The sequence below is a fragment of the Nycticebus coucang genome, chromosome X, assembly GCF_027406575.1.
Source record: "Nycticebus coucang isolate mNycCou1 chromosome X, mNycCou1.pri, whole genome shotgun sequence".
In the NCBI taxonomy this organism is placed as follows: Eukaryota; Metazoa; Chordata; class Mammalia; order Primates; family Lorisidae; genus Nycticebus; species Nycticebus coucang.
Genome location: NC_069804.1, coordinates 145,138,564 through 145,163,800, shown reverse-complemented (window position 1 = coordinate 145,163,800; position 25,237 = coordinate 145,138,564). Strand labels below are relative to the sequence as shown.

The window sequence follows — 25,237 nt, the reverse complement described above, 5'->3', positions numbered from 1 at the left end:
GCTTATTCTTTTCTTTTTTTTTTTTTGGCTGGGGCTGGGTTTGAACCTACCACCTCCAGTATATGGGGCTGGCACCCTACTCCTTGAGCCACAGGCACCGCCCTTTGTTTTGAGACAAAGTCTCACTTTGTTATCCTGGGTGGAGTGTTGTGGTATCATAGTTCACAGCAACCTCAAACTCCTGGGCTCAAGTGATCCTCTTGCCTCAGCCTCCCAAGTAGCTAGGCCTGAAGCAAACTATACCTGAAATTTTCAGTTATGTGATTTTACAAATTCTCTTTTATCCCTAAGTCAATTTGAGTTTTTGTGTTCATTTGTTTGCATGGTCACTTGCAAGCAAAAGAATTCTAAACAATGTACCAAAGGATACCAGATTAAGAAAGTATTTTCTCCCCTTTTCCTCTCCCTACAAGGTCACCTTGGACTAACTTAGTCTTTATCACTCCTCTCAAGTCAGTTAACTGTACATGACTTATTCTTTCTGGGTTCTAGCAACCACTTCTTGCCCCTGAATCTTAGGGTCAATGGATGGTAACAAGTCAGCTCCTACTAGGCTAGGTTACTGTGCTGTTCATGGTCCCCTACATCTATCATTTTATAAGTAATCCCATTGTAAATAAACCCTCCTATAATGATTGTATTTCGCCAAGTGTGCCATCTATTTATGGTGGGACCTTGACTGTTATAGGAGTCTAAGAGCCTTAAGGAAGTTCATTCTGGACAATAATCTGTCAGACTTAGAGAGCCTTTTATACCCTCCTTAAACCTTTCTTGAAACCCTATCATCCCCTTTTTTCTTCTAACCTGCCATTAAGAACTTTGTGAAGTAGTCTTTCAACTTCCTTGCCTCGCCTTTGCCTCCATCAGTCCTTACAAATACCCAAACCTCCATCTTCAGTCTGGATAAAAATCACAATGTAAATAACACTTTTGTATGATTTGCTTAAATTACTCTATTACATATGAATATTTTAAGAGGAAATCAGTAAAAAAAAAATTACTCTGATGAAGATTTTAGATAAGGGGAAATATACTGGGAGCCTTAGGCCAGGACAGCTTCGAAGGAAAAAAAGGGATTCCTGCTGCAGCGTAGCCTCTGAGTTGAATAAGTAACAGAAATATTTTTGTCTTTAATTGCAATGGCCACTAGAGATTTGCTCTGGGAGCTACTTTGTGGCCAGATGTGCCCTAAGGTCACTTAGTCAGATTTACATTAAACATTCGCAGAGTTTCTCTGGATTTGGGTTCCATTCCCCCACCTCAAAGTTTCTCTTAGTGTTCTTTTCCTATACAAACAAACAACAATTTATACCAGGACTCAACCCTGATGAAAAAAGGCTGCTCTGACAAAACAGTCTTCTGAGAAACCAAGCATGGAGACTGGAAAAGGAAAAATACCCAGAAATAAAACAGCTTTTAGTTTCACCTTCCTATGGCTAAACCCCAAGAGTCGAAAACAGTGGGCGTGGGAGAGAGGAAGAAAAACAGTCTTCAACAAATAGGTTGTCAATTGTCAAGTGTTCCACCCACATGGCTGCCCAATATTCCTGTGGGAAAAGAGTGATACAGTCTAGAAGGAGGAAATCATACATTTCTTTTTTATTTCAATTTATTGTTGTCAACAACCCAAGACAATATAAATGTTTTCTACATCCCCAGTAAAAGGTTGCTTAAGAAAGGTAACTTTAGGAAAAAATCTCAAAGGGGTAGAAGGTAAAAAATCATAACCAAATCTAGCATGGACAAAACTATGAAGACATTTGGAAGTAGTATTTCTTATCGACAGTCAAGTAAAACCAAATGCATTGCAACAGATGGTATACAAATCAAATCCTGACACAGCACAGTATGGGTATTATTTAAATTAATCTACTAGAAGTTTATTGAACAGTTAGAATCTAACTTTAACGACTATGTTATATCCAGTTCTGTACAGTAAAGCTATTTTTTCGTGTCCTAGCTGACAACCCAAACTTAGTACTCCTCAATACTGCTTTGAAATTGTGGACACAGTAGATTCCATTGAATGAGAAATATCGTTTCACAAAAGATTCATAATTCCTTGTCTAATAGTCAACACATTTAACAGGATAATGTATTACGTATAAAATATAGCACCAGTAGTTGAATTCCTGTGAAATGTTAACTATTTTAACTCAGATTTGACATATGTTTCAAATGTTTGGGATAACATTCATTGATTTTTAAAAAGATGGTACTTCCTGGTAAGCAGCAGCTCAGAGTAGAAAGAGCACTGGACCTGGAGTCAGATGCAATGCAGGCTGTTTTCTCTAAATGCGCTCTAATATCCTTTCCAGATCTAATGTCCTATTATCATTTACTACTGAATTTTGAAAGTTTGATTGGTTGAGGTAATTAAAATTGTTTAAAAGTTATTGTATTTTTCATTTTGTCCTTTACCTTTTCAAAGGTTAGTTTTAAAATTGAGACAATTTTTTTTTTGAGACAGTGCCTCAAGCTGTTGCCCTGGGTAGAGTGCTGTGGCATCACAGCTCACAGCAACCTCTAACTCCTGGGCTCAAGCAATTCTCCTGCCTCTGCCTCCCAAGTAGCTGGGACTACAGGTGCCCACCACAATGCCCGGCTATTTTTTGGTTGCAGCCGTCATTGTTGTTTGGCGGGCCCAGGCTGGATTCGAACCCGCCAGCTCAGGTGTATGTGGCTGGCGCCTTAGCCGCTTGAGCCACAGGTGCCGAGCCAAAATTGAGACAATTTTTAAATGGATTTAAAGTTGTTGTCTTTTTCATGTTGTTCTTTTTCTTTCTAATGGTTAGTTTTGAAAAGTGAATTTGCTAATAGGCAAGCAGGAGACAGTTTCATTTTTTTATATTTCCCATAGACCTGCTGTCCTATACCTTCTATCACTTGTTAATAGTGGTCAGCCCCCCCTCTACTCTGGTGATAAGACTTGGAAGGTATCTGGGAAGGAGATTCTGAAGAAGAACAGCAGTCCTTTCTGCCACAAAGCCAAGAGAAAAAAAACACTGCTACAGACTAGATTGGTGTAGTGTGTTTACTTAATTGGCTTCAATTCCCAAGATTAAATAGCTTAAAATTTCTTAAGCGAGTTTACATAATCAAATGTGACTTTTGTTTTCATCTGTCCTTCTTCTCAGCCCTACATGTGTTAACATCTCCACATCAATATCTAACCAGTAGAAAATCACAAGCCAAATGTCCAGAACTGATCTCAGCATCTTTTTCAGCAAACCTGCTTTTCTCTTGTATTCCCAGTCTTAATCAACAGTATCACCATCTCACTGGTTCTAGCCAAGCTTAAAACCTTGGAGTTATTCTTGACTCGTCCTTCTTCTTCATTCCCCATTTCTGCAGTCTCGTCTCTCTCCAATCCACTCTTCACACTGTGGTTGCCAAAGTGCTCTTTCTAAGATGCGAATGTGATCACAGGGCTTCCCTGGTTAAAATGTTTTAATGACTTCTTTTCACCTACTGGATAAAACTCAAAGATCTTAAATACCTCTCTTAGCCTAAATCTTTGCCACTCCCTGCCATTCTTCTGAGTCTTTACACTGCAGTTACATGAACAGTTCACAGTTACCCAAACACATAATTGTGGTTTTGCATATGAAATTTCCTCTGCTACTTTCTCAGTTCAAGCTAGTTATTTTTCCTCATGTTCCCATAGCATTTCCACATACTAGTTTTATACCTCACATCACACTATATCAGAGTTACTTCTCCACTTGTTTATCTTCACTACCAGACTGTCAATTCCCTGTTTTAGGAGAAAGTAAACATTGTAGAGGAGATTCAGACTCCGGATGCTTCTAGGTGACATTTAAAGTTGCTGAGGCACTATGCTAGTCCCTGGTGCTTGCCTTTTCTCCTTGTCCCAGCCCTCCCCCTACTGGAGGTGTTAAGAAGCAGCGGAATGATCACATGGCCAAAGGTAAGACAAAGCGACCTGGCTGATCCACAACATGGATAAACATCTGCCTCACATCATTTTGAAAGTAAATGCAAAACTGGCTAATGAGCCTTGGCTTTTACGGTGGCCTGGCAAGAGCTTTCTTTCTTGTCATGCATTAGTTGGCAGACCCTGATTTCAATCCCCAGAGTTGTAGCTGGGGGTCAACACACCCATTCCTGATGGTCTCAAAGAACATCACACTACTGTCAAACAAAGAGCTCAAGAATAATTAGCTGGTGGAGATCTTCTCCCATGGTTTCTTCTCTGCTTGAACCTGTTTTCAGGAATGTTTGCCTTTGGATGATTTTATCATAGAACAAGGGACCAAACACCAATTACATCCATATGATAAGTGGATTCTACCTCTTAAGAAAGTCATAGAATGTGTCTTCATCTCTATCCCAGAACCATATCCAGTGAGCACTGCTTTCTGTCCCAGTTGAAGATAACTTAGTCTTCAGATCGGTATTTAATTGCATGTGGGAGGGAGCCAGTTTCTCAAGCACTCCTGGATATGGAATTCTACAGGTATAGCAGCCCTAAGTGTTGTCTGGATTTTTCTGAGTGGTGATTCCCAGGGAACTACCTTGCCAGGAAGGTTTTGAACAGGGGGGTTAGATTATCAGCCTGGTTGGGAGGAATCGCACCTCTAAAACCCTCACAATTTTAGAGAACATGATGAATTTCTAATCATCATAGAAATTCTTCATGGCCATTGTGAATTTTATGAAATACTATGTTTACACTACAGCGAAATTTCTAGCAGCAAGAATAGGTTTTAGTTTTAAATGGAGGGAAAGGAAATCAATCTGTTTGTCATCAGGAGAGACTACCTTTAAAAAATCAAACAGCTCCCACAATGTCACTTTAGACACATGTCAAAGGCAAGGAAAGATGATTTGCTGTCTTATGTGGCCACCTGGCTGTGTCCGAATTAAAGGAAAAGAATTCAGGTGCTAACAGGGCTAGCGTGAGACAAAACAGAAACAGAACTGGTGGGGTTGGCCACCTGAAGTTCTTACGTTTCTATGTTCAGGGTAAAGATTACCCTACCCACAAAACGATCATTGATGACATCATTTATGATGCCTTTGCCCTTCAGTTGGCACTGCACGGGCACTGCTTGGTTCTTCACCACATCTGTAAAGTGCATTGCCACCAGGGGAGAGGTGTAGTTAACCTGCAGGGGGAAGAACAATGAATTCTAAGAGTGCAGAAATAGCAGGAAGGAAGTGATCAGATAATCAGTGCAGGATGAGATAACCTCCACAGAGGGAACTGAATAAATCCCATGATGCCAAGTCACAAATGGTCAAAGCAACTGACATGCTCTTCCTGCCTTGAGAAAGTGTGCGGAAATCACACATTTTTCTCATAAGTCACTATCAAATATTTGATTGTCCTCTATGGAAAAAGAATTCTGCCTCAGTGTAATATGATTTACTGGATATCAAACCATGAATCAAAATAAAACTATTATCTATCAAGTCTATGCTGGAGATGAAGTCTTCATTGGCCCAAAGCTACAAATGAGGGAAACAGGGAAGTGCAATTATTTGGTATGTTTAAGTGCAATGGTAGTAATTTGCTCCTGACTCGGCCACTGATTAGCTATGTGACCTTGGGTAAGTCATTTCCTCTCTCTGAACCCCAATTTCCCCATCTATAAATGGAAGGGCTTAGACCACACCATATATGAGATTCTTCCAGATGCAGAAAGGAGTGTGGTTGTGATAGGAATTGGTAGAGAAAGCTCCTAGTTGTGGTCAGCAGTTGTTCAGGCCTCTGCTACTACCTACTGCTCCCTAACTCTCATAGATTCCAGCCAGCCCTTCGTCTCTGAACCCTTTCTCACAGCAGTGACTGAAGGGGATACAGCTTACGTGAGTCAGTTTGCCATAGTAAGGATAGTAGCGGAGGTCAAAGGAAGCCGACTCTGGGTAGTAATTGATGGATCGGATGTTGTTCTCATCACCTCTCTGTAAGCAAAAGTAAGTATATGTGGGGTGCTTGGTCATACAGTGAGTTAAAGTGTAAGCTAAACAGACTTGTGCCCCAGGTGAAATCACTGTGTGACCCACAACCAACTGTCCCAGGACAACCACAAAAGCAGAACAGGGCAAAGCTCAGCCTTTACCAATCCCAGGGAAGTGTTTCCAGGGAGTGACTCTTCCTTGGCTTTTTATTTCAAGGAATTCTAAGTAGGCCTGGGCTGAGGAAGCCAAAGGTGCTCCGTATGGCTCTCTGTTGGCTTCTAGAGGACCCAGACAGAAGAGATCCAAAGAGCTTGCAGCACCTGGTGCTGCTCTGGAAAGAGGTCCTACCACTCCCATCCTTTCCCAAAGAATCATACTGGGCCTGGCACCCAGTCTCGGACTTTGAAGCTGAGGCAGGTGTAAGTTAGAACATGTTTAGTAAATCCACTCCACAACTTGCACACTGCAGGCTCGGTTCTATTGGAAGTGAGATCAAGTGCACAGGGACCATATGTATAGACACACAGCCTACAGCTGGATCACCTAAACTCATGTCTCTGACCACATTCTTTGTAGTGCTTGATTACAGTAGGTGGAGTCAGGAGTATATGTAAGTGGAACACAGGTAATGGAAATGATTAAAGTAAACAGGTCTACCCTCATCACATCAATGTTAGGTAGGGGGCTGCCCATTCTGCCTATGGATTAGGCTTGCCCTCAACAGCCAAGGCCTGGGGCTACTAAGGATGAATAGTGTATAGCTACTAGCAAATTATTCACTAGGGTCATGTGACTATTTCCGTCAATACACTATAGTTCTTCTTGCTACAAACTAAGTTCTTAATTTATTTTAGTCATTAACTCATTCTGCACAATTTCTACAAATGGGTGTAGATTTGACCATTTGATTATTTTACAATGTATATAGAGACACTTAATATTTCTTTTTTTAAAAAGAATAGTTCTCAGGCGGCGCCTGTGATTCAATGGGTAGGGCACTGGCCCCATATACCGAGGGTGCTGGGTTCAAACCCGGCCCCGGCCAAACTGCAACAAAAAAATAGCCGGGCGTTGTGGCGGGCGCCTGTAGTCCCAGCTACTCGGGAGACTGAGGCAAGAATCGCCTAAGCCCAGGAGTTGGAGGTTGCTGTGCGCTGTGTGACGCCACCGCCACGGCACTCTACCGAAGGCAATAAAGCAAGACTCTGTATCTACCAAAAAAAGAGATAGTTTTCAGCAAGGTTGATGTAAATTGAAAAAATGAACACCTTCCATTAGGGAACTAAAAGCAGAACTCAGGCCAATTAATATGCTAGTTTAAGACTGAGTTGGTCTTTCTGTTTTATTTATATATTTTAAAAAGCAATGAAATTTTTTTTTTCAAGCGTTCGCTGCTTTTATTTTTTTATTTTTATTTTTGCAGTTTTGGGCCGGGGCTGGGTTTGAACCCACCACCTCCGCCATATGGGGCTGGCGCCCTACTCCTTTGAGTCACAGGCGCCACCCCGAAATTTTTTTTTTTTGAGAATCGCCTGTGGAATCAGTTCTGCTAGTTTGTATCACGTCTCACGTGAGTGAATATTTACACATACACACATGCATGTGAACAGAGTGAATGTCCCTCCTATCTTGTTCACCTGGCAAATACAACCTGACTTTTTTTTTTTTTTACAGCCTGACTTTTTTAAGTTTATTTTCCGTGTCAACACTTCCCACATGGAACCAACCTCTCTCTCTTCAATGTCCCCATTACAGTTTTCATAGCACCTGTAATACTTGATTGGCCTGATTTCAGAGACAGAGTCATATTTATCTCAGCATTCCTACCACCTAGTTAGCAAAGGACCTGGTATGTAGCAAGTGACCAGTAAATGGTTGCTGAATGCGGGATATTGACTGGATAAATGTTGCCTTTTGCTGTCTTCTGATCTGCCACAGCAAAGACTGAAGTTTTCAGCTGTATTTTTAGTACGGACAATGGGATTGCCTGGCCTCCCACCTTTGCAAGACAACCGTCCAGGGGTGGTGTGCACAGTTGATGGTCATCCAACCAGAGGGAGCTACTGCCTGTTTAAGAAGCAAACCCAAGATCTAGGGCTTCCTCCTACAAAGGAACTAATTGGCACAGATGAGACAGGAGTTAATGGCCCCTCAAAGGACAGTTAATTAGCATATTAATGGAGTTCTGTTTATACTTCCCTTGTAGTCATTTGTTATTGCAACACCCGGTGCTACCCGGTCATTGCTGCAAAATGTGAAATTCAGTTTTAAAACTGGGGACTAATGACTCTAATGAAAGCTGTTTGTTTAGTTCAAAGAAACAAGTAATTAGAGCTAAAATCAAAAGTGTAAACAGAATCCCAATTAATGACGTGGCATATCCTTGTTCCCTGCTGTGGCCCTCAGCTGAGGTTCAGTCTTTGGCTTTTGCAGGTATAAATTATGACACACTGACACAATACACACAACTACACACACAAACATGTATGGATGCTTCCTGGAAAGAGGAGGGCCTGAGGCACTGAAGGGAGGTGTAGTTATAAAAAGATTAACCCTTAACCTAACCTATGGTCTGTGTCTAAGTCCTTGGCAAGGATGAACTACCTTTTTGCATGAAACAGATGTGCTAACAATGCTTACTCAAAAGGGCACTTTACCTGAACTTTGCAGGAAACCTTCACAGGATCTCCAAGCTCAGGACGAAAGCCTACAATCTATCAAAAGAAAACCAATGTTGTTGTTGTTAACAAAACAGATTGGACAGTAAAAAATGTGGGTTTTCTACCTCCCCCCACCCCATGAGTTATCCTTCCTGAGGCACAAGCTTCATCTATTTTGCCTTCTCAGAAACATTCCAAACAGCAGATACGAAAAACATCTTCAGAGCTATGCAGCTCAGCTTATTCCTTGTATTCGTGCCTGATTAAGGGAAATTGCAGTAAGATAACCCTAAGGTTGTAAAGAACTTTCTGGTTTCAAGAGGGGTGGGCCTGATCAGGCTCTGCGATACCTAAGTCATGACAGGAGAGAAGAAAAATGCATTTTCCATGATATAAGAACTATCTCCCATCCCACCCTATCCCCTCTTCCAAATAGCTCAGGACCTCATTCTTGACAGAGTCAATCAGGGGGCAAGCCTGGGGGTGGAGGAGAGAATAATAATAGGAAGTGTTCAGGGAGAAAAAGGATTTGATAGGTTTGTCTGGTTGTTTGTATTTCTAATGTTGTCAGTAAAAATGGCCAAACCTGTAGTGTGTGAGGACGGAGTGGCCAGAGCCCTCCTACTCAGCTCATCCACTTTCATCACCAGATATCCACCAGATATCAAGAGCTGATATACCCGGTTCATCTTTAGAAGAATACAGGGCTGTCCTGTAGAATATCCAAAAGTAGGGTCCTCCAGACCAGAGCAGTTCTTCAGGAAGGAACGCTTAAATTGACAGGCCTTCTTGTCCTCCTCTTCATCACCATCTTGGATGAAGTACTGTCCCGGGGGACAATCTACATTCATTTCCTCTTGAAGACTGTCATTATAACCTAAAGCATGTATGGGTGGCAAAGTGTTGTTAGGCAGGTGCTACAGGGGAAGGCCATGTGTTCTGCAGTCCTCCCTCCCACGTTTCCTTTCTCCAGCTTGCTTGTGCTCCTCTGAAAGCCCACGCGATCTACCTGAAGCCCTAGGACCTGGGGTGGCCTTCATCAGCAACATCCCTCCAGAAAGCCTTCCTGGCTCCTCACCTCTGCCCACTTTTATTGCCTATCCCTGCTTATTTCCTCAGAACTTCTGGATATCTGTTTCTGGGTAATATGTTTTTCACTTTATAACTTCTCTTTTCCCATTATATCTTTTTAGATATGGTAAACTGTAAACTTGGAGAGCTTCCTCTTCTGCTTCTGGAAGAGGAATAGGCAGACAGTTGGTAGATTTTGGAAGAGGGACTGACTGAATCATGTTGAGGCATGAGGAGGCTAAGTTCCTAGATTAAATCTCTTTAAGTTCATTTTAGGAAATGTCTCCCTTCGAGTTCAATGAAAGGCACGTGATTGTAAGAGGGTGTGAAGTATGTGTTGTGGAACAGAAGGAAAGTGGAAGAAGAGGAAGAGGAGAAGAGGGAGGAGGAGGAGGGAATAAACCAATTCCTCATCTTTTCTAGAGGGAAGTTAGCACTACCGCAAAATAGAAGCTTAGGTTAAAAGATAGAAACCAAGGACAATCAACCACAGGGTAGCCGCTTAGAGGGTGATATCTTGTCTACTCAGGCCTAAACCATTTGGGGATTAGCGTCCTTTTACATTGGATGGAATGTAACATGTGTCCAGGGTACACATATCAGGGAGAGATCGGAAAGGTGAGGTGACTCTTTGGGCTACCAGAGTAGCCCATAAAACTGGCTTTGGAAATAGCTGCGTTATTTCCAATTTGATTCTAAATGATAGAGCCCAATTAGTCCTGTTGGCCCTAGTCCTCATGTATTCATGTGCTGCATAGCTCAGGATTTCAGAGGTGATTGTGCACGTATGATTCACCAGAAGCAAAAGTTGAAATATACTGCTGGATCCTCAGCTACACAAGCTATGACTTGGGTTTGATATTCTTAAGTGGCTACTGGGAATTTTAAATCTATTTCAATTATAGCTATGCCTTTTTTTTTCCTTTGACAAAACTACACTTAATTCAAGGCTTTAAATTTTTTTTTTAGAACAAGAGCTATGCTCAATACCTTTCTAAATAGAAGCTGCAACCACGTGCTCATTGTTTCTCTTGAGGTAGTTCCGTTAAAAATAATGTGACATGAGTATGACCCTTATTACAAAATCCCAGTCCTCATGGGAATGAAACTGATACTCTTGGATGCCTATTTCAGAGATGTGTTTCTTTTTAGCAGGACATATTATCTGCTCTTAGGAGCTAAAAACTCAGCGCTTCTCCTAGCATTCCTTGTCTCTGTTATCAGGTCAGAATTGGTATTTCTCCACTTACTAGCTTCTCAGAGGGATTTCCTCAGCAGAGATTCTGGCAATATATTTTCAATAGCTCCCAAGCATTTTGAAAGAAAAGAAGAGATCGTGTTGGCTATGATGTCCAAAATATTTTTGTGGCCAAAAATGGAACTACATGGACTCAGAAAGAATCCAGCCTCCCTTCATTTGACAGGTGAGGACTCTTCAACTCAAGTTTAATCAAAATAACACCAAGCATTACTGAGGTAAACCTGAGTTTCTAACTCCTGATCATACGGCAGCATAGAATTAGGGGAAAGCAGCACTTCTCAAACTTGAAGGTTTATATAAATCACCTGTGGATTTTGTAAAAATACAGATTCTGATCCAACAGGTCTGGGGTGGGGCCTGAGATTCTGCCCTTCTTTTTCTAACAAATTCCCAGGTGTGATGTTCATGATGTTGGTCGCTGGATGACGCCTTGAATAGCAAAGGTATCTGAAACATGAATGTGGGTTCAAATACTGGTTCTGCTGATGGGAGACTTGATCAAGTTATTTCCCCTTTGAGAGCCTCAGTTTCCCTCCTCTGTAAAATGGGGACAACCAACTAAGTCTATTATGCACAGCTAAAGCTAAATGACAAAATTTATGTGGTTAAATAACACTTCCTGGCACATGATAAGTGATTGGTCTCCTCCTAATTCAGTGTGCATTCTACTAGCTACCCCACCCCTCAGCTTCAACGAGGCCAGGACAACCAAGCAAGACTAATTGGATTTTTTTCCCCATGCAGATTAGATGAAGCAATGTAAACCCCACTAGAGCTCTCCTATGATAGCTGGATAAATACAGAACCTGTGTGCTCTGTTTTTAACCTTAACCAAGCTGCTACCTCAACTTAAACCATGTGGAAGGGCCTCCACGAACTCATTCATTTGTCCCTGAAAATTTACCTGATGATGCTACAGAGATAGGCATCTTGAAAATATTTGGGATCAAAATTTGGAGTTGACTGCCACCCAGAGATTCTTCTTCTAACTTTCTGGAATATTGTTAAATAAAGACATTTGTTCTCTCCCTTCAAGATAGCCTATCTCCAGGAAATTAATTATCTTAACTTAAAAACGTATAGAAGGCAGGAATCTTCCAGCTCTGGAGAACATTCTCCTTTTCTCACCACTATCTCCCCCCAGAATTATCTTTTATAAATGATCATTATTGAGCCATCCACATGTGCTAGGGACTTTATTAGCTGCTGTAGGATGTTCAAGAAAAGAAAACAAGCTCTCTACCTCAAGGAGCTTATGGTCTTACTGGAGAGTTGCTCTGTATGCTTTCAAGGCAACATTCTATCATACATTAGAGCAGTTTTAATTGTATCTACAGGTGCTGAGTGGGATGAACAGTAAGGAAAGACCATGATGGGCTGGGGTTAGGAAGATTGGGATGTCTGGGCCAGGTGAATTTTGAATTTTGAATTCCCACCCATCACCTTTCAAAAGAGCTTTCCACTATCCAGAGGAACTTACTTACCCTGGAGAAAGCCATTTAGGCTAATCACATAATGCTGCCAAGTGTCAGGTTCAGAAACGTTGAAGTTGAAGTTAAGGCTATGGGCGAAGGGTCTGATCATAACTCCTGGCAATGAAAACAGGTCTTGGATATATTAACCCATTCGTGGGATCATTTTTTGGTATTGATTCCCATGAAACCATTTCCCCCCAGGCAATCAAAATGAAAAGGACCATAATTTGCCAAGTACCATTTTACTTTTACTCTTAATAATTGAATCTCTAAGTCATTACCGGGAAGAGCCAAAGTTAATTGAGGCTGAACCTGCTGTGCAAGCAGATTTCTGTCCAGCAAGTTCTGACAACATAGGGCCTTTGGGCACACTCACCAGGAGGCTTCACCCGCTCAGTGAAGGTCGGCATGTAAGGACTGATAGTCAGAAACAGTGTGTATATGCAGAGGGTGATCACAGCAGCCAGGGAGGCATAGAAGAAGAAGTAGATGACTAAGATCAGGCCTGCAGAGTAATCAAAGATGAGAGTGGTCAGTGCTTGCCAACAAGCCCCACCTCCCCAGTTGAAACCGTGAACCAGACCCAACCCATACAAGAGATGGCTTTTAAAGAAATTCCCCAGGTTCAGTGTGTCCTTGCTTATTCAGATTTCACCAATTTAGAATCAGTGAGGATTGTGTCAGGAGTCTGATTGCAGTTTACCTTTACAGCATCTCCGATGGAAGGGCTTGCTGAGCAAATGACGATCATGAACAAGATTACAGGGGAGTGGAGTTTAAAGTACTGCAGAGGGCAAAGTGCTTGAGAGTCTTCTGGGCAATGTTGATGTCCTAAGTACAAATCATTCTTCTCTATTCATTAAAGCAGGTGCCCTGAAGAGTCCTAGCAGCTTGGTTCCAGTGATTATATGTATTTGCAAGTGATGAAAACAGCATCTCTTTTCACATAGTCTATAATTCAAACTTTTGATTAATTTCCACTGGACTTGCCTCTAATCAAGGCAAAGTGAGATTTTGTCCTACTTATTTCAAATCTTACTCATCTTTAGCACAAGTTTAAGTGGCTCTGCTTTTCAAAAAGAACACGAACAGGGTGGGGAAGGGAGGAGGAGGAAATGGTTCTTAATCACTGACACTTTCACTTACTGCCTGTGAACTTGGGCAAGTTATAGAACTTCTCTGCACCTCTGATTCCTCACAGGAAAGTGGGGGAAAGTTTAGTATTTACTTCATATTCTGATCTATATCCCTAAGAATATCTGAAATTCAGCCTTTTCTTACATTTTATCCTGACTATACCACTTCCTAGCTGTTTAATCTTGGACATGCTATTTGCCCCTCTGGTTTTGATTTTCTTATCTATAAAGTAAGGACTACAAAATAATAGCACTCACTTCATAGCATTGAATAATGCATATAAAAGCATAGCACAGAACTTGGCAGATACTGAGTGCTTGCCAACAAGCCCCACCTTGTAAATGTCAGTCATTGTCATTGTTATCATTAACATTATTATTATTGCAATAGAACCAGAAGCACAGTTGTGTGAATTTTCCCTCTGTGGGCTGTATTAAGACTGTGTTTTCCCCCAGATGAATGAACGTGAGATTGCTGAGAAACTTTTCAAGTCTTCCTCAGGGTTCTCTCAGGCAACAGTACTTGGCTCTGCTCACAGCAGTGACATGATGTTGGAACTACAGATTTGAACTGAATCATGAACCAGAAACTGGAACAAACCACATAACTTTGCTGTACCCCAAACTGAATCCAAATACTAATTTTTAAATTGAACCGTGAACTGAATAAAATTAACTAAAAACGGAGTGGGAGGGAAGGGGAAAACGCTATAGCAATCCAACTAGAAGTGGAACTGACCCTTTATGTTTTATTAGATGAACTAAAGCAGAACTGGGACTTGAACACAGTGATTCAGTTGGAATCCCTGGAGAAGAAACAACAGCACCTGTGTACCTGTGATGCCTGCCTGCTGCCCACTGGCTATCCTCGTGAGATTTTCTCTGTGCTTCCTCCTCCATTCCTCCACCCTTATCCCCATCCTGGGAAGGGATCAACACCCGGAGTCATCCTGAGGGACCAAAAGACTCAGTTTCATAGATGAAGAGAAAGCAATGAAGCACAGGTACCTTCCCTTGGAGTTATCTTCCTTCTTTCCTAGGGTGTGTGGCCAGGAAGCTGTAGCTAGGACAATGGCACTAGCAATAAGTCCCTTCGGCCTCACTCAGGAGTGGGTGCCCTGGAGTCATAGACTATTTCAACCACCCCCAGGCAAAACCAAGCAGGGCCCCCATCTGAACCCATTGATCCCTCTAATCTTTTCTGCCCCAGATGTTCAAGTATTACTTGGCCTCTCCCCTAGGAAATCTAGGGTTCTCTCTTGAATGCCCCTCCTAGGCTTGAATAGACCACTAAGTGCCCATGCTCCCAATTCTTCATTCCTCCCACAAAAGCACCTGACCAGATCCTGAGGCCCTACCCATTAGGGCTTTATTCATGATTAGAGTTCATGAAAATGGTGTAGTGTTCTGGCAAGAGAATAAACTCTGGTGTTCATCCAACCTGGGTTTGAATCCCAGCACTGTCACTTAGTAACTACATGACTTTAGACAAGTTACTTACCCTCTCTAAGCCTCAGTTTCTGCATCTGCAAAATGGGGATAATAATATTACTACCTCATATGGTTCTTGTCAGTATCCAATAAAATAACATATAGTTCCTAAAAATAGGGGTTGCCCAGCTACCAAAGGAAAAGCCCAGATTATAGTAACAGGCTGAGTATGTATGTTGGGCAGGTTGATGTTCAGATTGGAACAGAGTTAGTAAAGGCTTAAGGGGCACCTAGTTCTTAGGAAAGAAGGCAGCAAGGTACGTGTTTTATGGCTGAGGCATTAACATTACTGTTTGCCCTTTGCCCAGAGTAGCCCAACAGAAGAATTCCTGGGCTCTCCTGAGACCTGCAACCCAGAGGTCTGTCTATGGCCTACCATGCAGTGCTCCCACTGCTGTTCTTCCCTGGACACTTGAACCTTCCCCACTCATCCCCACTTGGTGGCCTAGGAATTGTCCTCCACAGGAGCAATTTGGATCAACTCATCTGGTGAAGTCCCAGGGGCTGGCTGTCTAAGGGTTAATGTATGACCCCTACTCCCAGAATCACACTTGCATTTTACAAGGTCTGGTTTTTCCAGACCTCTTTAGGCAAGAGAGAAACAGCTGTGCTGCCTTTGGAGCCCTCAAAGAGTGTCCAGCATTTGTCTGCAGTTTGCAGAATGTCGGAATGTCCCTTAAATTGTACATTTGTTCCAGTTGAGAGTTGGAGGGATGGGCAGGGGTGGGGCTGGGAACTGAGGAGGGATGAAGGGAGGTGGGTGTTGTTCAGAGCCCCACACCTGCTCTTCCTAATTCCAGGAAGCAGGACTGGCTGTTTCACCCTGACTGAGCTGAATTAACTAGCAGGGTGAAACTTTATGAGGGACAGAATTCTCAGCCAAAGGGGCCTTTAGAAGGCACAGCCATCAACTTCACCAACCTAGACCCTTGGCACTCGGGGACTGCTCTTTCATCCATAGCATCCTCTATTATTTGTCTTCTGTAGATTGACTGAGTTCCAAACCACCAGCTGCTCTTTTTCTGGACTATGCAGAGTGTGGCAAGTGTGAATTTTACCACTGACTAAATCTCCAGGGGGGGAAGGCTTAGCATTAATAGTTTAAGAGGTGGGTAGGACCCTGGAAGGGGGATGCTGGGGAAGTTATAAAGTGAGAATGGTGGCAGCACGTGGTCCAAGGAGGAAATGCTAAGGAATCCAATTCTGCCATTGATCAATCAACATGGAGGCTCAGCCTTAATCTCCAGGAACAATCCTCTTAACCCTACATTCTTCTCTGCCTACCACTGAGAGGAAAGCACCCACCAGCCAGGGCCAGGGGCAGGCCTCCTGGTTCTCCTTCTATGGCATTATACAATGAAATGATGAGGCCTTATAAAAACCCCTGGTCAGGTCGGCAGGGACTTGGGTCTCATATCTTAGAAATAGTTTTAGCATAGTTCTTTCAGCTTTACAATATTAACATTTTATTGGCGTTTCACTCTGATCCTGTGAGAGAGGCAGGGCATGGATCGTTGCCCTCAGGAAAGGTGAGGAAACTGAGGCTCAGAGAGGGTAAATGGCGGGTCCAAGATCACATGGATAGAAAATGACAGGACAGGAACTTAAAAAAAAAAAATCTCATGTTTTTTCAACTCCATCCTCAGTGTCTCTGTGCATTGCAACTGATATTGACCCCAGTGTATTTCAGTTACACGATCAAGTTGGTTCACCCATTTGGAGTTTGTTCTGATGGAATCTGTCCACAGTGCAGGTATTTCCCTAGGCATTGATTGGTGCTTTCACATGAAATACTAAGAGAAGTTTGCAGACAAGCCCGTTGCAGCGTATGGTAAAGGAGCCTTGGACACCATGCCAAAAGCAAAGGACACCAGGCTGGGGCGTTGGGACGACTTACTCCAACTCTGACCTGTTCGGGCCAGAGACATCCTTCTCTCTGGATCCCACAGGTATTCGTTCAGGATCTGCAATTTCTGCCACCAGGCATTGCCTGTTGACTGACCCTGACCCTCTTCCTCCTCCTTTTCCTCCTCTTCCTCCTCTTCTTTCTCCTCCTCCAATTTGGGCACCACCATCACCTGAGCCTCTTCTTCTGCTTCCTCCTCTTCATCTGCTAAGTAGTTCTGGTTCGCTTCATCCTGATCATCCTGGAACAGTAACAAAACACAATCCCCTTCTTGAAAAAAAAATTCCAATGGTGCGTCCCACCAACCAAAAATAAAAGGAAACAACTCAATATTTGGAGAAGCTTCAAATTTCCACTTCCTCGTACACATACCCATTGTTACGAGAGGATGATTTTCCTTCTCTCTGTTGTTTTGGAGAAAATACCCTTTCTATGACTCATTTTGATTCAGGATTCTTTCCTTAGAGGTAGAAGTTTTATTCTCAGCTTCAGGTACTTGGGCTTTTCCTCTAGGACTGTTCATGTCACTATTCTGTCCTGGGACCTTAGCCCCCTATTTGACTTTGGCCTGTCAGGAAAGACCTGAGCTCACACAGGAGGATGGAGAAGTCTTAGACGTCTGTGTCCATGATGGCAAATTCCCAGTCTAAGCCAACTTCATCCTGACACCCTGTGCACTTTCAGCTGCTCAACCTCACCATCCCAAGTAGTGTCTAAAAATAGCCTGGGACAGACATCAGGAGGAGAGGCCAATTGCGGTACCCCTTCTCAAAACTGACCCTGCTTTCCCAGCAACAAGCCGTGGCCAGTTATTTGCTGCTTCTCTGACTATTACCCTAGCTGGAACCTCTTCCTGCCTAAAGCTAGTGGGAAAGACCACCTGAGAGCTAAGACCCCAGGCTTCCTTAGACACTTAGTCACCCCCTATAACTTAGGCAAAAACCTAGGCACGTAGTAAGTGCTCAGCACATATTTGTTGATTGACTGATTGAAGCCATTACTTGAGATTTGAAACTGCAATCTTCTCTGAGTGGTTCTAAGAAAATTAAACCAAAAAGAGAGAGAGAGAGAAACCCAGACTTCACCAAGTGGTGTTTCGAATACCTCCAGCCACAGACTGTAGCATTGTATCTTTGCTCTTTGGGGGTTTGCCAAGGCTCACTGCAGCAGCAGAAAATGAGGCCACTCTCCCTTGCCTCTGCTGTCCAAGTCTGAAGAGCGGCAGGGCCTATGCACCTGTTGGAGTGGGATATGTCGAACACTAGAGGCCAGGGGCTCTGTGCTGCCCGCTCCCTGCCTGATTCCTCAGAGGCCACTTAGAGGGCACTCAGCTAAAAATGCTGCCTTTGTTTGGGGAGGAGAGTAGCAAATTGGATTTTTCAGAATGGGTAAAAGTGATACAGAATGACAAGGCTCATCTTTCAGCATTCAGCCTGCCCAGAACTATCTAGCTCTTGATTATAAGCACTCTTGAAATGCTCTCTAATTTGTTCCAATGTACAGCTCTTTATCACACATCCTATTAGAACTGACAAGGACCTTCAAGATTTGCTTGTCCATCTAAGGCCCAAAGAGGAGACAATATCTAAGCAAAGCCAGGCAGCAAGTTCGTGACAGAGTTGACAGTTTCAGAGGCTGTGTCTCTTGATACCTTGGACAATGATGTTTCTCTTCTATCACACTGAGCACAAGTGCCTAGAGGTAGCTTAGCAGATTTATGAAGCACAACAATGTCTCAGGTTCTGTGTTCCTAAAAGATTGCAGGCATTTATAAGCAAGGACTTCTGATTAATATGGACTTACAATGTAAAGATTAGGAAAACAAACTTCATCCAACCTCTTCATCCATGTTGAATGGATTATCATTTGTTCTTAAATCTCTTTCACTTACGTGAGGACCTGTGTACATATTTGACCTCCCAATTTACATTCTGAGCACCCAGGGGGCAGGGTGCATGTTTTCTTACCTCTTGATGGCCTCCATAGTATAAAGCCCAGAGCAAAGTACCCAGTGAGTCCTGACTAAATAACAATGATACATGCCTGCCTTAAAACTCCTGATGCAGGACTCTGGAGGAGTGCTCTCACAGAGCTGGTCATCCTAAACTGGCGGTCATATGTGCTGGAGAGGGAAGTCATCACACCCCCAGAGAATCTACTGTACCTCAGAATCTCAGAGAATTTTAAATATAGCATTTTATCAAGGAAGAATTTATGTTCCTTTTCTATTTTCTGAATAAATTTCTTTTCTCCCCTCATTGCCTATGACTGCCTTTTACCTCTGCTCCACAGAGGAGGTGGTTAACATTGGCCTTGGCCCGATCTTATTTGTAGATATAAACTCTTGTGATAATCCCATTAAAGATGGCTTGTCATTAAAGTTTTACCCTCATGGGAAGAATTGATTGTCTCAGAGCTAATTTCCCTCCACAGCTTTCCTACCACCTGAGCCTTACTTTGAGAACCTTAAATCTTTTCTCCTCTCCCATTTCTAGGTACAGAGGAACACCACAGTGTTCATGGGAGGCCTTCCCAAAAAGTTTCTCATTAAATTAAATCCTGTGTAAAATGCACTTCCGTGCAACTATTTAACAAAATGCAGTGAGGAATCCTTTGGTGATGAGAATGCTTATCCCCAAGATTCTGTTTTTGTCAGTTTCCTAAAGTGGCACTACCTTTCCGTGACTTTATGTGTGTGTGTGAACGCATGCACACACACTAGAATATGGTAGTGGGTGTGTACTGGGGCCATCATGTTTCCCTAAAAGGGAAGAATCTGAAGGGCAGATCGTGGCTCCATTTTGAGCAATCTAAATATATATATATATATATATAAACAAATATATAAAAAAAACAGTATGACCTAAAGGATAAATTTGTATCCCACATTGAGTAACACCCTTAAACATTTGAATTGCTGGTTAATTTTAAAAGAGATATTAGTGCATGATTGCATCAAATAATTTCCTTCTTAATTTTTGTCAAGTATTATAAAGAGCAAGATCTCGGCGGCGCCTGTGGCTCAACGGGTAGGGCGCCGGTCCCATATGCCGGAGGTGGCGGGTTCAAGCCCAGCCCCGGCCAAAAATAAAAAAAAAAAAAAAAAAAGAGCAAGATCTCCTGATGCATTTAAAATCCAAGCCACTTGACAAATAACTGAAATTATGCACAACACTTTAGCAATATTACATAGAAAAAGCAGCAGGTAAGGAATAGTTATATATGCCCCACAGCTTGTAACTACTCTGAGAGCTGGAAGGAACCTTGGGGAAGTCAAAAGAAAGATTCTACAAATTGTGGCCAGAGAGCTAAGGGAAGCCCTCTGTAAGTTGGTATGGGGTTAGAAGAATTTGTGTTTTCTTTTGCTGACTGTTGACAGTCTTCACTTAACTCCACGGTTATATAACTGGCCATACCCAAAGAAAAATGGCTTAGGGTTTGCTTCCTCCTGGGGCTCAGATCACAGTTCTCTCTGGGGAAGATTTCAGAATCCTCCTCACCAAAAAGTACTGCATGTCATGCATACTAATACATACTAATGATTTATAGCAAAGTAAATGGAAAGAAACTTTTAGATCAAATAATTTGTAATGCACCCTGGAGACAAATGGTGACACCAAAGGAGAATGTGTGTGTGTGTTAGGCAGTGTGGGGTGGCAGGTGGGGGTTAGGGAGCTGCAGACTGCACACACAATGGAAAGTGAGCACAAGATTAGAAGTGAGGAGACTTGTGTTCTCACTTTGGCTCCTTCACTAACTTGCAAGTTCCTCCCAAGCTCTTGAGCCCTGGCAGCCTCTTACCTAATGAGGGGTACTGGAGAGATGATGTCTAGGATTCCTCCCAGCTCCTATCAACGATTTTATGATTTTTAGCTTAAGTTTGAAATTTCTACTTCAGAAAAAGAGCAGCTGGGTTTTAAGAAACTACCACCCAAAGGCCCTGAGACAGCTGGGTGGGCAGTGCCTTTCATTTCCTCTTCCTCTTCCCTTCTCTCTTGGCTAAATTTCTTGCTATCAAAATGAAACCTCTACTCCCAGACTTCAAAAGGTCCGTTCAAATTCTAGACTCTCAAGAAAAAACTTTAGAAGTCCCCTTATTCTCTGGTCTCTTCCCAGTCCCTCGTATTCATTCCACAGGAAGAGGGGCTTCCTCCTTCCAGCCAGCAATTTAGGGTGCCCTGGGATTGCAGGAGTTAAATGCTCCTTTCTGAAACCCTGGGTTTCCCTAAACTTTGCTGTTTCTGCCCATCTGAAGGAGAGGTAGCCATAAACCAAGGACGACACAGTCCCCCACCCCTTCCCCATTACAGAATGGGGAAGCAAAATATTCTGCCCCCTGGGACTCACAAGTCTGTAGCGATAACCGTAAGCAAAGGCTGGAGCCCTTCTGGACCGGAGTTGCCGTCTCATGGCTATTCAGTGGGCAAAGACTGCAGAGTCAGGCAAGCGGGTGAGAGTTCTGGAGCTTCTACTGGTACAGGAGACACTGGTTGCCGGGGACACTTAGCGCCTGGTAAAAGTGAACCCTACTAGCATGAGCCCTTCCCCAAAATAATCTAACATGCCCCTCTCTCATTGGTTGGCCCCTTCCCCGAATGAAGGGAAAGCCCTTATGGAAAAGCAAGCTCATCATTACAGGGAGGGGGAGATATTCTGGGTCACGAGGATGAGTGGCTCACCCCTCCCTGCTTCATGTGTCTTTCCACCCCTTGCCCTTCTCCAGCACTTGAGAGGAGATACGATGGGCCCAATGAGAATCTTAAGTCATGTTCTTCTCAATTGAGAGTTGGATATCAGTTTATGCAGGGGGTGGGGCATGGGTGGGAGTTGGGGGTGAGGGGAGATGGCCAAGAATAACTTGCTTTTTTCATAAGGCTGACCTCATCCAAAGGATCTAGGGTGTCAGGAAAGATTCCCTTTTCTCCCCACCCCCCCCGCCCCACACACACTCTAAGCCACCTACAATATTCCTTATTTGTGTCAATCCCTGAGCTTCTTAAAATGTAGAGTATGCTTTCTCATTTTACAGGCCAGACTCCTGCTTTACCCCTCCCTGCTCCAAAGAAAGTCTTGGACATTAAAGAAGCCTTTTCCTAGGCCACATGTCAGAGTGGCCCCATCAGTCACTGCCCCTCAGACACACACCCCTTGGAATCCTGGCCAAATTTCTGTAGTGGTTTAGATCTATATTTATCCCTTAGCATCAGGGAAGGGAACAAGCCAGAACTTTGCAGTGTCAGTTTCCCAGACATATATAACTCCTGAAGCCAATGTGGGATCCAACAAAAGAAAAATTAGTAGAAACAGCCCAAAACACTATATGGCATTTTTGGCCTGTTTGGTCCACCCCACTGGAGCCTGGTGGTTAAAAGGCCTGGGTAGATTTTGTGATCCTTCCTTCACAAATCACCCCCCCTGCCATTATACCCAGGTGGCTGAGAATGTTGCAGATACTGAGATTCTGGGCATATTCATAACCAAGAAAAACAACACAATAACTTAGAGGAATTTAGTCATAAGTCCAAGTCTGGACTATTCTGATGAAAATGGCTTCAATTGTGGCTAATTTTTATTTTTATTTTATTTTTGAGACATAATCTCACTCTTTCAGGCTAAAGTGAGTGCAGCGACAACTCACTGCAACCTCAAACTCCTGGGCTCAAGCAATTATCCTGCCTAAACCTCCTGCATAGCTAGGGATAGGCAAACAACAGCACATCCACCTAATTTTTCTTATTTTTTTATAGAGATGGGGTCTTGCTATGTTGCTCAGGATGGTCTTGAACTTCTGGGCTCAAGTGATCTTCCTGCCTCAGCTTCCCAAAATGCTGGGATTACAGGCATGAGACACCATGCCCAGCCTCATATCAGCCTTTTGTGTGATTCCTGAGGCCTTTGGAAGCCTCAAAAACCAAACAAAGGATAGGTTAACTGGTCTTGTGTTAGTAAAGCAGAAAAGAGTACAGTGATTTTATTGACATTTTAAAAGCTGCAAGTGGAGAGACAAAAGAGGGTTGGAGCAACATGACCTCAGGTGACAAAATAGTTCATGCTCCAGAATCTCTCATTCCTTAGCATTCTGGGTAATTGGTGGTTTGATATATACTTTAATAGATTTGCTATGTATTTCAACTCCTGCCTTCTGGAATGCCAGCTGTTGGGTGGGGTAAAATAACCAAATCCCATAGGATGTCAAAGACAAAAATCTGTATGAGTTCACACTCAAAATACTCTAGTTAAAGGAGAAATCATTCCTTCCAATTTTGAAAACAAAAGCAATATGCTTAACAGTGTAGCACAACAGAGCAAGAAGTGGCCAGTGAGTGGCTAGTGAAGCAGTGGCTATAGAGGCAAGAGAGAAGAAAGGAGAGGCTTGGAGTAGAACAGCAGGTTCAAAGGCAAAATCATTCAAGTCTTGAAAACGGCATGCTCGTTCCTTAGACAAACGTGTTAGCAGCTGCTTCTGTAGTCCCTGAGTTACTGTTCCAGTAAAATCACATGACTGGTGACAATGGTAACTGGGAACAGAAATAAATTTATGGACTGGGTCTGCCTGTTCCCAAAGAAAGGAAGAGATCGCAGCACCCTTCAGAGAATCTTTGACTTGATCACAAGATGAGCTAGTAGTACATGGTATCTGTTTTTGTGGGCCATTTCCACAATTGTGTATGTGTGGTGGGGGAGGGCACAATGTGTCTCAGAGCCATCAAAGAACAATTGTGTATTTTCCCTACCCAGGGGTTGACTAGCTCTTCAGGGAGGTCAGGTGCCATGGAGCTTGAGAGCTGTTTGCCACTGGGGTCACACAGGCGTTTTCGAATGCTCTCTAGAACGCTGGTTCCTTCCAGCATTAGTGACCTATAGAATCTGAAGTAAGGCAGCTCCAGGACAAGCTAGGGCCTGAGGCGCACATGAATGTGCCCAGCATAGGATGTCCTTTTTGAAGTGCACAGAGGAGGGAGAACTTACTCAGGGCTACCACGATCAGGGAAGGCTTCCCGGAATAGGCGGGGTTTGGGCTGGACCTTGAAGGGCAGGCCTTCAATCTGGAACAGTTACTGCCAGACTTTGACAATGCCAATCTGGTCCCTGGTGCCCAAAGTCCCCCCTCCCGAACAGCTAGCCTCTGAGTAGTGGCCAGCAGGCATAGCCAGCAGGATCACTGGCTAAGGCCAGAGGGTTTCCTTGACCTGAATGGTCCAGATAATGGCCCCAGATCCCTCCTTCACTGGGTTCCAGGAAGAACCCTTAGCGCATCACATTCCTGAGCAGAGTTTCCATCTGTCGAGTACAGTTGTACAGTGAGAGATGCTTTCATTTCAAAGGATTGAAGGCTGTGGGTTTGTAACTCTATAAGCCTACCCCTGGGGGGGGGAATGAAGGTTTGGGAAATTGTGAGGTCCTTGTGGAGATTCAAGCCTATCTCCAGTGGCTAAAAGGCACTAATGAGTATAATGCAGACAAGAAACACTGGTTCAAACAAACAACTAATTGGAATTAAGAGAAGAAGTGTGCAGAGGCCCCTAATGAATGTATATGCTAATTGGTCTTCTTTGCTAGCCCCTTGGGCTTTGGCTGTGACATAGACTAGCCTATTAGATGCCTGCTCTGTAATAGCTGCTGAATGCTGGAGCCCTTTATTGCCATGGTAACATTGATGTCTAGAGTCTAGCTGAGCCCTGGATCTCTTAATTTACTACTCAGGCAGCTACAATTCTTTGGGTTTTATTATTCTTCGTGCCCCGGGTGCCAGAGTGGCAGTGAATCATGCTTATTCATCCTCTGCACCGCCCACGGTGTCTTTGAATAAGTCAGGGTGTCTCTTACCGTGTGTGATGAGCAGATTATTAAGTTAGAGCCTATCTCTGCCTTAGCTAGACTGGTGCCTCTCAGAAACTCAATGCACCTCTCCAACCACTTACCTGCTGCCTCAAATGGCGTTTGGCCAGCAGAGTGATGGCACTGCAGTGGGCCCACAGAGGCCCAGCCTCCGGGAAGCCTTTGCTTGCTTGGTGGGCAGGGAGAAGCAGCACAGTATAGGTAGGGCCACAATGACAGGGAAAATGAACCTTGGAAACAAATGCGATCAAAATGGAGCAGTCAGAGGAGACAAGAGTCATTGCAGAAAGGGTCCTGCTGGGAACTATGGAGCTAGAAGTTTCAGCCCCTGAAGGGCAAGGGGGTAGGGCCTGTATGGAGAAGAACATCCCTTGTTGAGTCACTCCAGAAGAAAGCAGTAGCCCCCAAAGGCTTTTGTAAGCTGAGAGCTTGGAAGTTGGTAAGCAACTTATTAATGGAGCTGCCCAGAC

General features: G+C 43.4%; 1 protein-coding gene across 2 annotated transcripts; it reads right to left on the bottom strand.

Moving 5' to 3' along the window:
- Positions 1-1,611: 1,611 nt before the first annotated feature.
- ATP1B4 (ATPase Na+/K+ transporting family member beta 4) lies at positions 1,612-21,515 on the bottom strand. Of its 2 annotated transcripts, none has more exons than XM_053581074.1 (8): positions 21,276-21,515; positions 16,920-17,169; positions 12,772-12,900; positions 12,405-12,509; positions 9,269-9,465; positions 8,586-8,642; positions 5,836-5,931; positions 1,612-5,132 (listed from the first exon to the last, which is right to left on the bottom strand). In XM_053581074.1, the coding sequence occupies exons 1-8, from the start codon at positions 21,336-21,338 to the stop codon at positions 4,971-4,973; spliced, it is 1,059 nt and encodes a 352-aa protein (XP_053437049.1). In that variant the 5' UTR covers positions 21,339-21,515; the 3' UTR covers positions 1,612-4,970. The 2 variants fall into 2 exon arrangements, with proteins under 2 accessions (XP_053437049.1, XP_053437051.1); XM_053581076.1 differs by having other exon boundaries at positions 16,932-17,169.
- Positions 21,516-25,237: the final 3,722 nt, after the last annotated feature.